This window comes from Aspergillus melleus (genome assembly GCF_016097325.1).
Source record: "Aspergillus melleus strain CBS 546.65 chromosome Unknown contig1, whole genome shotgun sequence".
In the NCBI taxonomy this organism is placed as follows: Eukaryota; Fungi; Ascomycota; class Eurotiomycetes; order Eurotiales; family Aspergillaceae; genus Aspergillus; species Aspergillus melleus.
In genome coordinates this window covers 2,328,454-2,342,210 of record NW_025763370.1, presented here as the reverse complement: position 1 = coordinate 2,342,210, position 13,757 = coordinate 2,328,454, and the positions used below count along the sequence as shown (strand labels likewise).

At 50.0% G+C, this 13,757-nt stretch overlaps 6 protein-coding genes across 6 annotated transcripts; 3 read left to right on the top strand and 3 right to left on the bottom strand.

Moving 5' to 3' along the window:
- Nucleotides 1-131: 131 nt before the first annotated feature.
- Nucleotides 132-1,877, bottom strand: LDX57_000840 (alpha-keto acid decarboxylase family protein; the record flags this gene model as incomplete). Its single annotated transcript, XM_046082485.1, has 1 exon — nt 132-1,877. One exon carries the CDS (start codon nt 1,875-1,877, stop codon nt 132-134), a length of 1,746 nt encoding a protein of 581 aa, XP_045938442.1.
- A 1,398-nt stretch (nt 1,878-3,275) lies between these two features.
- LDX57_000839 (aminotransferase-like domain-containing protein) lies at nt 3,276-4,499 on the top strand (the record flags this gene model as incomplete). Its single annotated transcript, XM_046082484.1, has 1 exon — nt 3,276-4,499. The coding sequence occupies one exon, from the start codon at nt 3,276-3,278 to the stop codon at nt 4,497-4,499; it is 1,224 nt and encodes a 407-aa protein (XP_045938441.1).
- Nucleotides 4,500-4,737: 238 nt separating this feature from the next.
- LDX57_000838 (fungal specific transcription factor domain-containing protein) lies at nt 4,738-5,667 on the bottom strand (the record flags this gene model as incomplete). Its single annotated transcript, XM_046082483.1, has 1 exon — nt 4,738-5,667. The coding sequence occupies one exon, from the start codon at nt 5,665-5,667 to the stop codon at nt 4,738-4,740; it is 930 nt and encodes a 309-aa protein (XP_045938440.1).
- A 1,374-nt stretch (nt 5,668-7,041) lies between these two features.
- Nucleotides 7,042-8,682, bottom strand: LDX57_000837 (uncharacterized protein; the record flags this gene model as incomplete). Its single annotated transcript, XM_046082482.1, has 3 exons — nt 7,042-8,321; nt 8,386-8,552; nt 8,645-8,682. 3 exons carry the CDS (start codon nt 8,680-8,682, stop codon nt 7,042-7,044), a joined length of 1,485 nt encoding a protein of 494 aa, XP_045938439.1.
- Nucleotides 8,683-11,374: 2,692 nt separating this feature from the next.
- LDX57_000836 (mitochondrial 37S ribosomal protein uS8m) lies at nt 11,375-11,875 on the top strand (the record flags this gene model as incomplete). Its single annotated transcript, XM_046082481.1, has 1 exon — nt 11,375-11,875. The coding sequence occupies one exon, from the start codon at nt 11,375-11,377 to the stop codon at nt 11,873-11,875; it is 501 nt and encodes a 166-aa protein (XP_045938438.1).
- A 597-nt stretch (nt 11,876-12,472) lies between these two features.
- Nucleotides 12,473-13,721, top strand: LDX57_000835 (uncharacterized protein; the record flags this gene model as incomplete). Its single annotated transcript, XM_046082480.1, has 3 exons — nt 12,473-12,958; nt 13,037-13,585; nt 13,659-13,721. The coding sequence occupies 3 exons, from the start codon at nt 12,473-12,475 to the stop codon at nt 13,719-13,721; spliced, it is 1,098 nt and encodes a 365-aa protein (XP_045938437.1).
- Between the last annotated feature and the right edge of the window lie 36 nt (nt 13,722-13,757).

The window sequence follows — 13,757 nt, the reverse complement described above, 5'->3', positions numbered from 1 at the left end:
CAGATTTCTCCAGGACTGATTGCTTTCAATTTTGTTTCGAAGTTAGTGTTGTCTTTAATTGCAATCTGGGGTGTTGCTCTCTGTTTCTAAATGCCTTAGATATTCGAGATCTAGAATACAACCCTGGTTATTTATTGCTTCTGTTCCTTTACAATTTGACTGTTAATCAGGTTGGCCAAAAGCCCTGTCACGTCTTCTCTGTCCATGAATACTTCAATGACTCTCAATCCAGTCCCAGACTGAATCCGATCATCGGAAAGCACGGTCTGTAGCTCCTGATATGTTCTGGCACTGAAATTGTTCCCAAGCTGACTCTTGTCCGCCCCAAAGAAGCCCAGTGCATGGTCATGTCGCCACGCCGCAATGTCGTTATACGCCTGTTTTCTTCCGTGGATGGCCCGCTCGATAGTATATCCCGCATTGTTGATGATGAAGAGAATGACGTTGAGCTTCTCGCTGATTATCGTGCTGATTTCCTGCACACTCATCTGCAAGCTTCCATCGCCAATGAAGAGAATGGCACGGGCGTTGTCATCCTTTTTCAATTCTCGCTTCGCGATTGCTGCGCCCAGTGTCGCGGGAAGCATGTATCCGATTGAGAGCCAGGTCACTGCGCCGAAAAGACGCGTGTCTCGAGGAAGCTGGAACTCTCGCCCCCCGTGCGAGGCAGTCCCCGTCTCGGTGAGGATGAGATCTTCTGGGCGGAAGAGCGGGTTGACGAAATCGTAGAAAGTCTTCTGCGTGATAGAACCATCGAGGTTGAGGGTTGTTAGGTCGGTATGGCTGAGCTTAGGGGGGCCTGTGACTCCGGCAATCCGGGAGCCGTCCAGACTCTGCAGCAGCCGGGGCAGGAACGAGCGCGGCAGCTCACGGAATGTGTCCTTGCCAACGAGGATCCGGTCCGGGAGAAACGAAATCGAGACGGATTCCCGCGGGATGGTGGCGAAGCCCTGCGTGTTGGTGTCGCTGTAATGCGGACCCAGGTTGATGATCAGATCGGCCGTCTCGAAATACGTCTTCCATTCTTCGCTTGCGAGCGGCCCCGAGTAATGTCCATAGACATTAGGCAGTTCTTCGTTCACCAGGCTTTTTCCAAAGACCGTGGTCCATGTCGGCCACCCGGTCTTTTTGACCAGTTCATCCACCTGGCTGAGAATCCCCAGAGGCCGACACTCACCGTCGACTAGGATCAGCGGCTGTTTGGCTTGGTACATGCGCTCCTGGACCTGCTTCAGCAGCTCATCCTCCTTTTCATCTACTTCCAACGGCTCCGGCACCTCCAATTCATTCCCCAGCATGTCCGCCGACACCAACACATCCACCATATCATCCGGCACCTCGATATAGACTGGCCGACTATGCAAAATCGCCTGCTTCAACATCCAATCCACCTGCTCCGGCACCGTCCTCTCATCCACCAGATTCGTCTGCGCCACCGTCACATGTTCCGCCATCTTCCCGAACCGCCGATACTCCCCATCTGCAAACGTATGATGCATCAGGGTGCGCGAGTCCTGCAGCGCCCGCGCCGGCGTCCCGACGATATGAATCACCGCCGCCTTCTCGGCATAGGCGCCCGCGATGCCATTGATGGCGGACAGCTCGCCCACGCCGAAGGTGGTGATCAGCGCCGAGAGGCCGTTGATGCGCGCGTACCCGTCCGCGGCGTAGGCGGCGTTCAGCTCGTTGCAGGTCCCCACCCAGTGCAGGCCTGAGGGGGTCACGAAGTCCAGGAGTCGGAGGTTGTAGTCGCCTGGCACGCCGAAGATCGATTGGATGCCTAGCTGGCGGAGGCGTGTGAGGAGGTAGTTTGCGACTGTGATGGTTTTGGTTGGGGGTTGGGGTTGGCCTTGGGATGGGAGTTTGATTTGCGTCATGGTTCTTTCTGATATAGGTTTGGATTGGATGACAAGGGTTGTTCTTTAGGTATTGTTCCAGCGCGAATGTGAGTGTGAGTGTGACGTTGGATTGGGAGTAGACTGGGTAGATAAGTAGTATGATGGAAGAGAGAGCAAAGAACAAACGAGATAAGAAGAACAATTTATCCTCGCATGCGATAACCCCAAGGCCCTCAATCTCATTACTGATTACGTCTAGAGTCCAGACTAGGTAAGGCAATCCCGACTTGAAGCGCCGTCATTTGCTGGTAGGAACAAGCTTACAGGGCTCTTTCGCCGAGCACTCCGATCCGATCGATTTTACTCCGATGCTAGCCATCTCTACTATTAGGGTAGTCTACTCTCACTTGGAACTTCAAAGGGCATATATACTACCTATATTTTAAAGGAACAGATGAAAGATAGCTTGAATGAATCTCAATAATTCTTTCCAAAGAGTAAGTTAAAATAAGATTATTCCAAGATCAAACATTCAGTTATATTCATATTGTAAATGCGGAAGAGGGGCTAGATTAGGTTACCCTCGGTCACGAGGGGAGGAGTTACGGTGGGTGGTCTCCCGCAGGGCGTGAGTTTAATGTGAGATCCGTTCGGGCCTCCGGTTTGGTTTGGACCCCGGATTGAGAGATAAGGAGGGCGTTGATTACTTAATGATTAGGGACATTGGATGAGAGTTATAGATACGGGTTGGTTGGCTGGACCTAAGTAAGTATCACACTACTACCACTGCTAAATAATAGTGTTCTAGGCTGGATATTCTATGTTGATGCTACTAATATGATGAATATTTATTGTTATTGAGGGAGTCTACGCATACAATAGGTCATAGTAGAGGATACATATTACTCAAACAGATGAGATACTTCAATATTTGCTCGAAATGTAGGAGCTATAGTTGTTTAGGTAGAAAAAAGCGAGATCTCGCCGACTACTCCGACTTTCTCTCCGTATGGACTGAACTGACTGTATAGAATTGACGCTTGCCTTCCAGATCGGGATATAAATAGTCCTTACTCTTGCTCATGATCTGCTTCAACTGCATTGCTACTCATGATAAACCCAGCCCAATTACCGGCAGTGAACATGTCTCGTCTATCAATCGCCGACATTGACTCCCTCCGTGCCAATTCCGCACATATCCCCTGCACCGTTGCCCCATACACAACCTCCGAGTCCTTCAAATTTGCACATAACCGTGCGAAACCCAAGTCAGTCTCACTGGACCACCATTTCAGCCTCGAGAGTCGGGGTTTCCAGGGCTCTGCGATGAAGAAATCAGCGAGTCCGCAGAGTTCACACAAGATTATATCGCTTGGGACGGGCCGGCCGACGGCGGAGTCTTATCCGTGGAATGCTCTGGCGCTTTGAGTGCCCTCGATGGCGTCTTCCCGGAATGAGAATGGGGAGCCTGGCCAGGTGGTCAAGCAGACGATCGGCAAGCACGACGCAGGATATAATCTCTCTCTTGGCTTGAACTACGGCCATGCGGCTGGGTCGCCGCACCTGGTGCGCTTTGTGACCGAGCACGTCGAGCTCGTACATAACCCTCCCTATGCGGACTGGGGTACGGTCCTCACGGCGGGATCGACGTCAGCGTTGGAGATTGCGTTGCGCGTTTTCTGTAACCGAGGAGATACGGTCTTGATGGAGCGGTATACATATCCTGGAGCGGTCGAAGTGGCCGGTTTGGTAGGTGCTCGGGTTCAAGGTGTGGATATGGATGCGGAGGCGTTGAGTCCGGATCATCTGCGAGAGGTTTTGCGGACTTGGGACGAGGAGGCGCGGGGACCAAGGCCGACGGTCTTGTATACGGTTCCGTCGGGGCAGAATCCGACGGGCGTGACGCAGTCGGTGGAGAGAAGGCGGGCGATCTATCAGATTGCTGAGGAATATGATCTGGTCCTTATCGAGGATGATCCGTATTATTTTCTCAGCCTGGGTGACTGCCCCGGACGGCTACAAAATGACATTGGTGCGGACGGCATTCCGTCTTATCTGTCTCTCGACCGAGCAGGCCGCGTTGTTCGACTTGACTCTGCATCTAAGATTCTCGCTCCGGGGCTGCGCGCTGGTTGGGTGACGGCGAGTAGTCTGGTGATCGATAAGTTCCTGGCCTACCACGAGGTGAGCACCGTTGCGGTGAGCGGCCCGACCCAATTGATGCTTGGAAAGCTCTTGGATGAAACATGGGGTCACCAGGGGTTCTTTTCCTGGCTTGATCGTCTCTCCCTCAGCTATCGTTCCCGCCGAGACAGTCTGCTGGAGGCCTGTGGTCGATACTCACCGAAGGAAATCTGTGACTGGGTGCCGCCGGAGTATGGTATGTTCCTCTGGATTAAGTTGGATTGGAAAGAGCACCCCCAGTTCCAGGGTCAGACTGAATTCCAGGATGTGGAGCCAAAGCTTGGGGGAATAGAGGACCGAATACTGAGCTCTGCGCTCAAGAATGGAGCACAAGTCACCAAAGGGTCTCTCTTTCAGTGCAGCAAGATCCTAGCGGATGAACTGCACTTTCGACTGACCTTTGCGGCCGCCCTTGAAGATGATTTGGCTGAGGGTGTGAGAATATTTGCTAATGCTCTGGTAGACGAGTTTCGCTAGGACACCTATCCGAGGAGGTACTTAGTTTGAAAACAAAGCTAGACAACCGCTAGACCTCTGTTAACCCAGAGTCAAAAGCCACCAATGAAGGGTGATCTGCCAAGCTCTGCCAGAATCCGGTTTCAAAGTCCCAAAGATCTTGTCCCAGAACACTTGCCCAATCATCGACCCGTTGCTCATCTGCTGCCATATCAGGCGCAGGATGCAGCGGCTCTGAATAAAAGGATTCGAGAAATCGTTAAATCGTTTGCGTAGCCTTGGTGATCAGCCCGTAGATCGGGTCTGCCTCCCTTACAATTGCTCCTATCTGGATTTCAGCAACGAAGATGCTGAGATCTTGCAGTATTCTAGTCCTTGATTTGCCGAGCGGTAGTGGCGTGCTTTGCTGTTTGAGCATCGCGAGCAGGACTATGCCAGCAGCAGGTAGACCATAGTGTGCAATCTGATTGCTTAGCATTCCGCTTGCTAAAAATGTAAGATAACTTACCTTCCAAACAAGCCCGGTTCCAGAGTTGGTGAGTTGATCCCGATTGAGGATAACCTCAACGACAAGAGCAAGCATCTCTCCGGCGACGGTGACCACCGAGGTGTCGGGATCCGCAAGAGTATTCAGCAACAATAAGCGAAGCAGAAGGAGAACATGGAGCTGATTGAGCCGGACACTAACCAAGAAGTCTTGATCGAATGGTGACTGTCGAGTGTGTTGTCTGATGCTGCCCTCTAGCTGGAAATGCGGAGGCAGTGCTCGCCACTGAGCTTCTGCCCTATCTTGGATAGCACTTCTGTTGTTAGCCAATTTCCGTTCGACTATTTGCATCAAGATATACCTAATTTTCTGCACACATGTATGCGGCTTATCTCGGGCTAGCTCGAGGATTTCCTCCTTCAAGGAAGCGCAAAGAGCAGACCAGCGTGTTTCTTCCGTATAACTAGGCATTGCATCGGTGTCCCACTCTGTGTTGCCTTGCGAGTCCGGAGAACTCGAGGGAATTTGAAAGTGGCAAAAACGTTTGCTCATGCGCGGCGGCCTCCCTAAAAAGATGGCGATGTTCTTGTCTGCAGAATAGATTCTTGCAAAAGCTGTCTTTCGCACCTTCATGAGGAACGGAGGTGTTTCCGTCTTAGTCTCGATATTCTCGTGGTAACCGAGCGCGAACATCGAAGACATGACATCCCCAAGTTTGCGCCAAGGATGATAGCCTTGCTGAATGAGTCGATGGTTTCTTTTGAAAATCGATGGGATAGAGCCAACTTACTCTGAGCACCGTCGACATAAGAATGTATAATGAAGTTCTCATATTGTAAGATCAGTTGTACATCATTTAGACAATCAAGAGATAGGGTGATCTCCAATGAAGCGTCACTGAACTTCGTACAGAGCTGACGGAGAGCATACTGCTCTTCCCGTGTCATATATAATTGGGGAAAGAACGGGATGTCGTATGTTGCCCGACTCACGGCTGAGAAGAATATGCCTAGAGCCTCCCATCGCAGATTATTGCCCACAGACTGAGCCATGAAATCAGAAAGGTTTGAGCTAGAAGTAAACTCCAAGGGCTGTGCTGAATTCCGGAGAAGGCGCCTCGCGAAAGCTATATGCCAATCTTCGTCTTGTGGAAGTGTTGAAAGCGAGTGGATAATGCTTCGCGTATATCCTTCAACGAATGGTTCGGCAAGAGCTAGGTTCGCTCCTTTCGCAAGCCATAAAAGGACCAGATCGTTCATGGCTGTCAATGGGAATGTATTTAATAGCTGCCTGAGAATATCGAGTCCTTGTAGCAGACAGCCCTCATCGGCCAATTGTGGACATGGTGACTCAGACAGAGTCGCATCAGAAGAGCGTGGGATCCCTGCTGTAGTGCTTTGATCTAACGAGATGTGTTCGAAGATTGTAGCATGACTCGACGACCCTAGATACCCGGGGTTTGGATATACATTGGGCCTAGGATTGAAAGAAGAGGCTGGGAGTCCTGATGAATGGACCCTTTTGGACACTCCTGGGGATGATGGATTGGCTGGTCTTTTCCTCTTGAACGGGGAGACTCTGTAGATGCACATGCCAGTTTTATTGTTGTTCTCACAACGCGTGCATGCTGGTCGCTTGTGGTCGCAAGCGAGCTTGGCCTTCCTGCAGACCTCACAGGCTGCTAATCGTGATGCCATGGCGAACAAGTGTAGATCAGTGTACTGTTGAGGATGGGTCGATGAGAGCGAAAATCGGAGGGATCGGAGTCTCGGAGTAGATGCGGAGTCTCTTATCTTATCGGCAGCTAACTGTTAACAGTTTACGGACGGGGGGAGGGATAACTGGGAGTTTCAAGCCAGTGCTGACTCACTAGTCCCAAGCCAGATGGTATCTTGTGTTACTACGGAGTACTGTGGTTTATTTTGCGATCTGAATATATTGCACTACAAGTTATTGACTCCCGTACATTCTGGCATTCATCATCAAACAAGCGTACATACAAGGACAAAGCCCCGGAAAAAGAGACAGAGAGAATTATCAGAATAAACAGTTTTATCCATCCGCAAGTAGGATAATTCACAGCTTCTTCTCCAACTTTTTCAAGAATCTATTTACGCCACTCTCGACTCGCGAGGCGCTGTCCTCCAACTTCCGAGGCCGTTGCCCGGGGTTCTGCATAGCTTGATGTGCATATTTTTGATGGTGAGAGGAAGCCTCTGCTTCTGTGGGCCTATAAAACTGTTTATGGATGTCATACTCGCTGTTCGTAGATTGACGTCTTGGTGCTTGGTCGTAAGAGTAATTCGAGTAACCACCTACCGGAGGTGGGGGGGAGGTCGGTTGGGTTTGAGGCTGCGCCGCGTAAATGTTCTGCGTTTGACCATAAAGATGCGCATTGGGGTCTTTGGGAGGAGGCGCGAAAGACATCGTCTGGACAGGTGGTGCATTGACAGCTTGGTTGGTGCCGGAGACGAATGAGGGTGTATAGGACGGAATTCCAGGTGGGCTCTGTATGGAGGATCGAGAGGAGAATGAACCGGAGTGAGTGAGCCCTGCGCTTGGGGGTGGTGAGGCGTAGCTCCCCGGCATCGAGAAAGATAATCCTTGGGTAGCAGGAGGAGGAGGGGGTGCGAAGTTTCCTGCGCCCGAGAGCTGAGACGGAGGACTATAGGGGACACCGTTGTCGGCTGCTACGGCAGCTGCAAGCCCGGTTCCATCGGCACCGTCGAGTGGTGGGGGAGTTTTCTCGCGGTGCTGAATCGGTTCGGGGGCGGCTGGCGCGGCAGGGTTGTATGGGAGAGGGGTGAACTGAGCCGGGTCTTTCTGTTCATCGATCGAGGAAGCTCGCCCGGCGTTTGATGACGGAGGTCCGTTGAGCGGAGGCGGAGGGGGGAGAGAGCCAGGCGCTATCATTGATTGGAAAGTAGGGACCGGGTTTGCGACAGGCACTTCGGATTGAGAATTCCGGGTTTGTCCGTTCTGGTACGCGGGGTCGGTAATGGCTACATTTTCTAGCTGTTGTACGACCGTACTCGTGGCCGTAGTTTGCGGTGGAGGCGGAAAAGGACGACGGTCTGACTCGATCTGGGAGCGGGAAAGACAGCGCTCAGTCAAGTCTAAAAACTGGTTTGCGTCGTCCGACGTCCAAAAGTAAATGTCCAGCGTGTGAAGAAGCAAAAGGTCGTCGCTCGTCTCGCGAGGATCACCGCTCGGTAATAGCCATTCGTAGGCATTGGCGCCAGCGCCAGCGCCAGGTGGCGGCGGGAAGGCCTGCTGTTCTTGGGACTGTCCGTCCACTGTGAGTGTACATAGGGTCGGAAACCTAGTTGAGTGGCGGACATGAACCCGATCCAGAGCTGATAGTGACAAAAGTTAGCGGGCTGAGGATGACGACGTGCTAAAGCAGTAGTGATAACTGACATCCATTGAATGAGTCCTGCTCGGGGGCACTGGGATTATTGGCTACTTCAATCCGTATCTTATGTTGGGCGGCATTGTAGTAGAGATAAAGGTACGAGCCTTTATCAAACCGATGATGCAAAGGCTTAGGGCTAGGAGCTGTAAAGTAGTAATGGATGTCGGCGAAACTAAACGTAGTCAGCCCAGCTCATAATATGCGATCGCATTCCAGAAATTCGCGCTGCAAGCGGCAGTCTGCGGGGTAGATGTGTATCCTCACACTGTCAGCACTCGCTCTTCGCCCTGCAATGGAGGCATGGTGACCTGTCGGATACTGGGGCTGGTTTGCGAGGGGAGAATGTAGAGACAGGAGAAGCGCGAGGGACAGGAGGGATAGAAATCGGGGACATTGTGATATATATAGGCCTCAAACGAGGGGAAACAAGGAACTGGCCTCTGAGATGCAGCGTCAAGACCCCGGCGGCTACGAGGGCGCTTGGAGATGCATGATCGGCCGGTGATTAGTTGATTAGCTGCAGCTATTAGTGGCGGACCTGACCACCCACCGGCGAAAGGCGGTGGGTGGTCGGCAGCGTAAAGGAATTTGCAGCGTAAAGGAAGAATTTCAATAAAACACCTTTTTGAAGCCATACCAACCACCAAATATGTCTAAATCCTCTAAAATTCGCGATGAACGCGTAAATGAGGCCGTTGAATTCGTTCAGCACAATAAAAATCTCTCTATCGCGAAGATCGCGCGGCAATTTGGCGTTTCTTACTGCACTTTGCATGGCCGCATTTACGATCAACGAGGCCCTCGCAGTGCTCGAATCTTTTCAAATAAGGCTCTCGATCAGTATCAAGAGACTGCTTTAGTCCATTGAATTACAAAAATGCAAGATCTTCACTTTCCCGTCACTATCTCGATGATTGAAGAATGGGCAAACCTCACAGTCAAACGCGTCAATCCCGAGCGAAGCGTCAATCGATCGTGGGTGTATCGTTTCGTGAAAAGACTCTCTCCGGACCTCAAATTGGTTATAATGACGCAGAAAACAAAGGAGGTGAAAAGGATTGAAGCTGAAGATGTTGGAGTTTTGCAGTTTTGGTACAATCAACTCGCGAATATCGTCAAATCTCTTCCGCCATGATTCGTATACAATTTCGACGAATGCGGCTTTCAACCAGGAGTTGGAAAGCGTCAAAAAGTCATCAGCAGACATAAAGAATGTCCTGATCTTCCTGAATCCGAACATTCCGAGATCATTACAGCGCTTGAATGTGTTGTAGCGGATGGTTGGAGTATGTCGCCGCTTTTTATCTTTAAAGGCAAGAAATTTATGGAGAATTGGTATGATGAAAAATTGCCGAATTTCTATACTGTAGTCTTAGAAAAAGGCTATGTCAACGATCAGCTAGCAATTGATTGGCTTCACAAATTTTATCAAGAAACTTCGACTGAAAATCGCTTGAAAAAAGAAGAAAAACGTGTGCTTATCTTTGACGGTCATACAACTCACAAGATCGTTGAATTTATACAACTTTGCGAGATCTACGAGATTCTTCCTTTTTGTTTTAAATCTTATACGACTCATCTTTGCCAACTGCTTGATGGAAAGCCCTTTCTCGCTTACAAAACGCACTTTAAAAGGTTGAATAATCGCATTGCGCAGTGGAGTGAAAAACCGGGAGATAAATCGAACTTTTTACATGATATTGCTGAAGCACACAAAAAGGCTTTTTATCCGCGAATCATTTGCGAAGCTTTTAAAGAACGCGGTATCTTCTCTCCTGATGGATCTGCTCAAATTGAAGCAATTGAAAAGACTTTATCATCGTTTCCAGAGATCTCAGCGCCTGATCTTCGCGTATACGGAGAGACTACGCCTCTCCCAAACCTCTCTTCTTCAAGCGTTGAAAATACGCCTCCAAAAAGCGCTCAAGATGTTATGAAAAGCGAGAAAAAGCTCTTTAAAATCATAGATTCCGTGGACCTCACTCCAAAGCTTCGTAGAGGCTTTCAACGCGTACTGCATTATTCAAAACTTCAAGCGGAAGAACTCGCGAATCTCAACACCACGATCGAACGAATTACAGCAACTCAGGCTTTTCGTCGCCGCAAAACAACTAAACGAGAGGTTCCAAGGCTTCGAGATACTGGTATATTGAGCGTCAAAGATGCGAATCGATCGATTTCCGATCGTAAAGCGAAGGAAGAGGCGAGCAAGCAGAAAAAGGCGATCAAAGCATATAAAGAAGCGTTTGGAACCTCTCCACCACCGTTCGTTTTTGAAGGTCAAAATACTGCTTCAAATAAAGAGAATTAGTATAGGAATACGTTGAATAGTTGCATTTTATTAATTTTTTACGTGTTTTGTTGAGATATTTCAAATTGCTTCAAATTCTTCCTTTACGCTGCAAATTCCTTTACGCTGCCGACCACCCACCGGCGAAAGGCGGTGGGTGGTCGGGTCCGCCACTAATAGTCAGTGACACCACCGCCCTAGAGGAGAGAGTAGTGGTGGTGAAGAGAAGACACGAGAGAAGGATTCCTCGACAAGTTGCATTAAGTATTAGGGCGTCGTAAGTGCCCGAGAAAGCTATATAGCTATGGAATATTTCAATCTGGTTGATACATGAATAGAATGATTATAGTATGTTGAAGTTGAAGAGAAGAGAAGAGAAGATGCGATTGTCAGCGTGATTACATAAGCCCTCCCGGAGCTCGCGCCGGCGTTTTGGTTTGTCCGAAAATTTCTCATTCGGGCTTCCGCAAGATCGACTGCTTCTCTGCCATCGTCACCGTCCTTCTGTCGCTTTGTCATTGTGCTGGGTGTTGTAGAGTGCTCAATTGCTTGTGTAGGTGCAGTTGACCCGAAGCCTTTCCTTTTGCAAACACATTTTTTCAATTGCTGGATGACCGTGTCGCTGATTTCTTTTCGTTTCGCTCTCCAGGTACCGCAACTATTAATCTACGCTCCCGTCAACAATCTCCAACGCCCGTCCCAACATGTCCCTCGTCAACCTATCCCACGTTTGTTCGCATTTGAACAATGCCTCCAAGGCCCGTCTTGGTCTCACATCGATCCCGAACTCGAAACTCCACCTAAAACTATGCCTTGCCCTCCAGGCCGGCGGCTTCATTTCCTCGGTCGCTCGGGGTGGTCCGACTCCTCCCCCTCAACATACCCTTCTTGGTCACCCGGACACCTCTAACGTGGAGCCTGTGACGCAAACCAATGTTGCGTCCCGACGACTCTGGCTGGGGCTGAAGTACTGGCAAAGCGAACCTGTGCTGGGCAAGATGAAGATGGTCAGCAAGCCTACACGAAGAATCTCGATCGACGTCGCCGGTCTTCGGGAAGTGATCCGCGGAAATAAGAGCGGCTATGTGGAAGGTCTGCGGTCGCCAGGTGAAAGTCTCTACCTTTCTACGGATCGCGGGATTATGGAGGCGCGAGAATGTGTTGAGAAGAAGGTCGGAGGCCTGGTCCTTTGCCGGGTTCAGTAAATAATTTCGTCGAAAGATGAAGGAAACCTGGAAGATGGAGCGTTTGTTTTATGAATGTTGTGGGTTTTGCATTTATACTGGAGTTTGGATTGTCGCAGTGTCTTATCCCATAATTTGGTATCTGATGTTTGCGATTGTTGGGATAGATACCTTTGTACAGTAACATAGGCTCGTCTTCATGTATTACTTAGTTTCACTGACCTTTACTTCATTGGCCCTTTCCTTCTCGAGTTCTGTTTTGACGCAGACGGTTGTATGCTTAGGAAGTGTAGCACTCGTCGTGGAATGTTCCGCCTCGATGGGATTGTCATGTGTCTCCGCCCTTCCGCCTTCCACCTTCAACAACGGCGGTCAATCGCTTCCGCTCCAAATGCTTTTCTTTCATAGAAGAACATTCAACGCCTCTTACATGAGACCGAGCTTTTCTACTTGACTCAGTCATAAGCGCCACCCCCACAATGTTCATCCACCTTGGTTTGTCTCACTAGGCTGATTGGCAAGCGTCGTTCTATACCGCTTGAGTCAAGGGGCGTGAGTCGAGAAGCGATCTTAAGCTAAAAAAGGTAATTGAAGATATACTTGCAAGATTATTGCACGATGTCTGGAGACGAACTTGCATCGAAAAAAGTCTTGTTGTCCGGGGGCAGCGGCTTTGTTGGTGCCGCGATAGCCAGAGCACTTGCCGAGAAACATCCCCAATGCTCCCTGACCATCATCGACTTGAATCCTCCTGGGACTACCAATCTTGTGCCGGAGGGCATTTCCTTTTCCCGGGTTGATGTCACCAATGAGGCGGAAGTCAGCCAGGCGATGAAACAGATCAGACCAGACATCGTTATTCACACGGCCGGGATCGTTCCACGCGTCAGCGAGCGATTCGGTAGAAGACTAGAAGGTCTAACCCGAAAAATCAATGTTGAGGGAACCAGGAACATGCTGGAGGCGGCGAAATGGAGTGGAGCCAAGGGCTTCATTTACACAAGCACTTGCTGCGTCGTAACAGACTATCTGGACATGCCGTTTCCGAACATTGACGAAAGGTGGCCGGCGCCTGCTTCGTCACTGATATATGGCGAATCAAAGGTTCATACCCCCAGAATCCCCGCAATGGTTGTCTCCGTGAATTAGAAATCGTCGACTGACATCTGAAATTCAATCCAGGCTGCTGCGGAGGCACTGGTTATCAAAGAGTCTAACGACGCGATGGCTACCTGTTCCCTCCGGCCTTCCGTGCTCTGTGGACCCGGTGACAACTTGCTTGTCCCTTCGATTCATGCATGTATTGCCAAGGGCGAAACGCCTTTTGTTATCGGGGACGGGTTCAACCTGTGGGACGTGACCTATGTCTCTAACGTTGCAGATGCCCATGTTTTGGCTGCTGAGAACTTGATGTCTTCGAGGACTGCCGCTGGTGAAGTCTTCTTCATCCAAAACAACGAGCCAATCACTTTCAGGGACTTTTGCCTCTCCGTATGGGCTCACTTCGGCCACATACCATCTTTTGAAGTTCCAGTTCCCAGGGCATTGGCCTACTTCGCGGGCTTGATGTCCGAATGTTTGACCTGGGTTATGGGAACAACAGCTACTCTGAGCCGCGGCAGTGTCAAAGATGCATGTTCCATTCGCTATGCTAGTGAAGAAAAGGCAAAGAAGATTTTGGGGTACGAAGCTCGTATTGGACTGGAAGATGGGATTCGCTTGAGCTGTGAGGTACGTGCATACCCCAAATGGCCTGCAGTTGTCCAATTAATCAAACTAACCTATCTCTTACCCGGCGTTCTAGGATTATGCCCGGCGTCTAAGCATAAAGTTACCGGCTCAGAAGCAATCGAAAAAGGAAGAATAGGTAATTTATCAAATTGAGTCAGTTTCCTCATCCGTA